Raw genomic sequence first — 2,253 nt, 5'->3', positions numbered from 1 at the left:
TATGTGTTAACGATATTATTGCATGTTCTGCCAGCCATGTTCATAGATCTCATTTTGAAATTCATTGGGCGTCGACCTATGTAAGTCTTAAATAAAATATTTAATTAATTTAACAAATGCAAATTAATTATCAGGAAAGACCGTGGAATATTTAAATATTAAGATCAACAAATGCCAACACGGTACAAAGTGGATTTTGATGCTTTTATATAATATTATAGTGTGAATCTTACAATTTTCGGTATATATAACACCACGTGACCGCAAATCGCGTGCATCTCCGCAGCTCCGAATCAAGTAGTATGTAATATTACAATTAAATTGCCAAAGGCAATCTAATAATATGAAAAATGCAAATTATTTTAACTATATATTTGTCTCAAACTGAGTTCCACAAATTGAAATAATATATATATTTTCTTTTTAGTAAAAACTTATATTTTTATCATAAATATGTCTATGAAACATTATTTTGCGTGCGTTCTTTTTCTTTATCTACTAGTTTTTTTCCAAATTTATTTTATTGTACTTACGAATTCTAAATTTACAAATTGAGTAATATGAAATTATGTCGTTATAACTAAACCATTTTGTGTTAATGAGTAACGTATAAATTTAGGCTAGTACGACTGCTAAGAAGAGTGTATGTGGCCAATTGTGTTGTGAGTTATTTTACATTCCATGAAAGGGAATACAATAACATAAATTCGTTAGCTCTGATGTCCTCAATACCACCTGACAACCTTGATATGTTTTCTTTTAACTATTCTTATATCAATATTAGAGATTATTACACGTAAGTATATTATTATTTTTAATTCTAAATAATATTTACAATTAGAACAATTTAAAACCAAAAAATATTTATATACGATATTTATTTATGATATAAAGGAAATGTACAATTGGTATCAAAAAATTTCTTCTTCACGAAGACATAAATCGATTGGATGCAGCCAAGGCACATTATAAAAGGTATAAATAGTTTATAATTAGTATTTGTTATTGTTTATATATTGTATATTTATACATATTTTTATAATTATTAAAAAATCGGCTTCTGTTTCTATAACCCGTAAAGGTACATCTTTACTGGATTTGACGATTAATTTGTGAACAGACCGCGAACTGTTTTATTTTTAATGAGAATTGCTGTTCGCGAACAGTTTGTAAACTCAAATACGAAAAGAGGCTTATTCTGTCAAAATGAATCTTAGTGTTTAATAATATTAATTTTTATGTTAATCTTTAATTTTAAAATTTAATATTTAGTATTTAAAATTTATTTAAACATATTTTTAGATCTATAAACTACGCGTCGATAACTGTTGGACTATCAAACTATGAAAGTAATTGATTACTCTTTAATTAAGATTATAGATATTGCTTAAGTAACTGATTATTAAATGTAACTCCCAATTCTATTTCATTTTTGCTTATTAGATGTAGTTTGTGAACTGTTAATTAACACTATCAACGATTGATTATTATTTTTAATTGCTGTTTATGAGTAAATTTCTTTATAAGTTCATTCTAGGAGCAATAAAATCAAAGAACAAGCGACAAATGTGAAGGAAACACTGATGTAGATAGCATGTTTAGTTTTTTTCGTACATGTTTCGAATTTATCAAATTTTTTGCATGCAAAATAGTTTGCAAATTGTCCGGTATCTAAATATCTACCTTAAAATAATAATGATTCAATCTCTGATTACTTTTCTACATTTGTTTTAAATTGTACAAGAAATTAATAGATAAAACAAATCTAATGTACTATAAAAATAGTAATAAAATTTATATAGTTATAATTTTAGCAATCACGTTTTAGATAAATATGTCGAAAACGCTAAAATCATTATTATTTTATTTATACTTATTCTTTATTTTTTTATTATACAAATAAATTCCTGTAATGTGTGTGTGAGTGTGTGTGTGCGTGTGCGTGTATCGATGTATATTATATGTATAACATAAATAATTTAGAAAAATGTCAAAAAAAAAGAAAAGATATAAAAGTTTTAGTGTACATTAAATAACAAAATAGAATTTATATAATTTGTGTTTAACAGATAATAATTGTGTTTAACAGAAATAATCGTAGCAATTATGATATATATATGTATACAATAATATATTAATTGTATTTATTTTTAGAGTATCTCTACTTGTTAGAGTGGTGAAAACTATCATCTCTATTGGTATGCTGTGGATGATATATAAGTGGAGCATCCAGATCGGAAGAGCACACGTCTG

General features: G+C 25.3%; 1 protein-coding gene across 1 annotated transcript in view; it reads left to right on the top strand.

Annotated features, from left to right (window-relative positions):
* The first annotated feature begins 6 nt into the window (after positions 1 to 6).
* Positions 7 to 2,253, top strand: part of LOC105448719 — a 2,731-nt gene continuing 484 nt past the window's right edge. The window contains exons 1-4 of the mRNA XM_011687462.1: positions 7 to 80; positions 620 to 796; positions 895 to 975; positions 2,155 to 2,248. Coding sequence (XP_011685764.1) covers positions 37 to 80; positions 620 to 796; positions 895 to 975; positions 2,155 to 2,248 — 396 coding nt within the window. The 5' untranslated portion in view covers positions 7 to 36. The remainder of the gene's footprint in view (positions 81 to 619; positions 797 to 894; positions 976 to 2,154; positions 2,249 to 2,253) is intronic.

The sequence above is a fragment of the Wasmannia auropunctata genome, unplaced genomic scaffold, assembly GCF_000956235.1.
Source record: "Wasmannia auropunctata unplaced genomic scaffold, wasmannia.A_1.0 LD336083.1, whole genome shotgun sequence".
In the NCBI taxonomy this organism is placed as follows: Eukaryota; Metazoa; Arthropoda; class Insecta; order Hymenoptera; family Formicidae; genus Wasmannia; species Wasmannia auropunctata.
The sequence above is the reverse complement of the archived record's forward strand: the minus strand, read 5'-3'. Positions and strand labels throughout refer to the sequence as shown.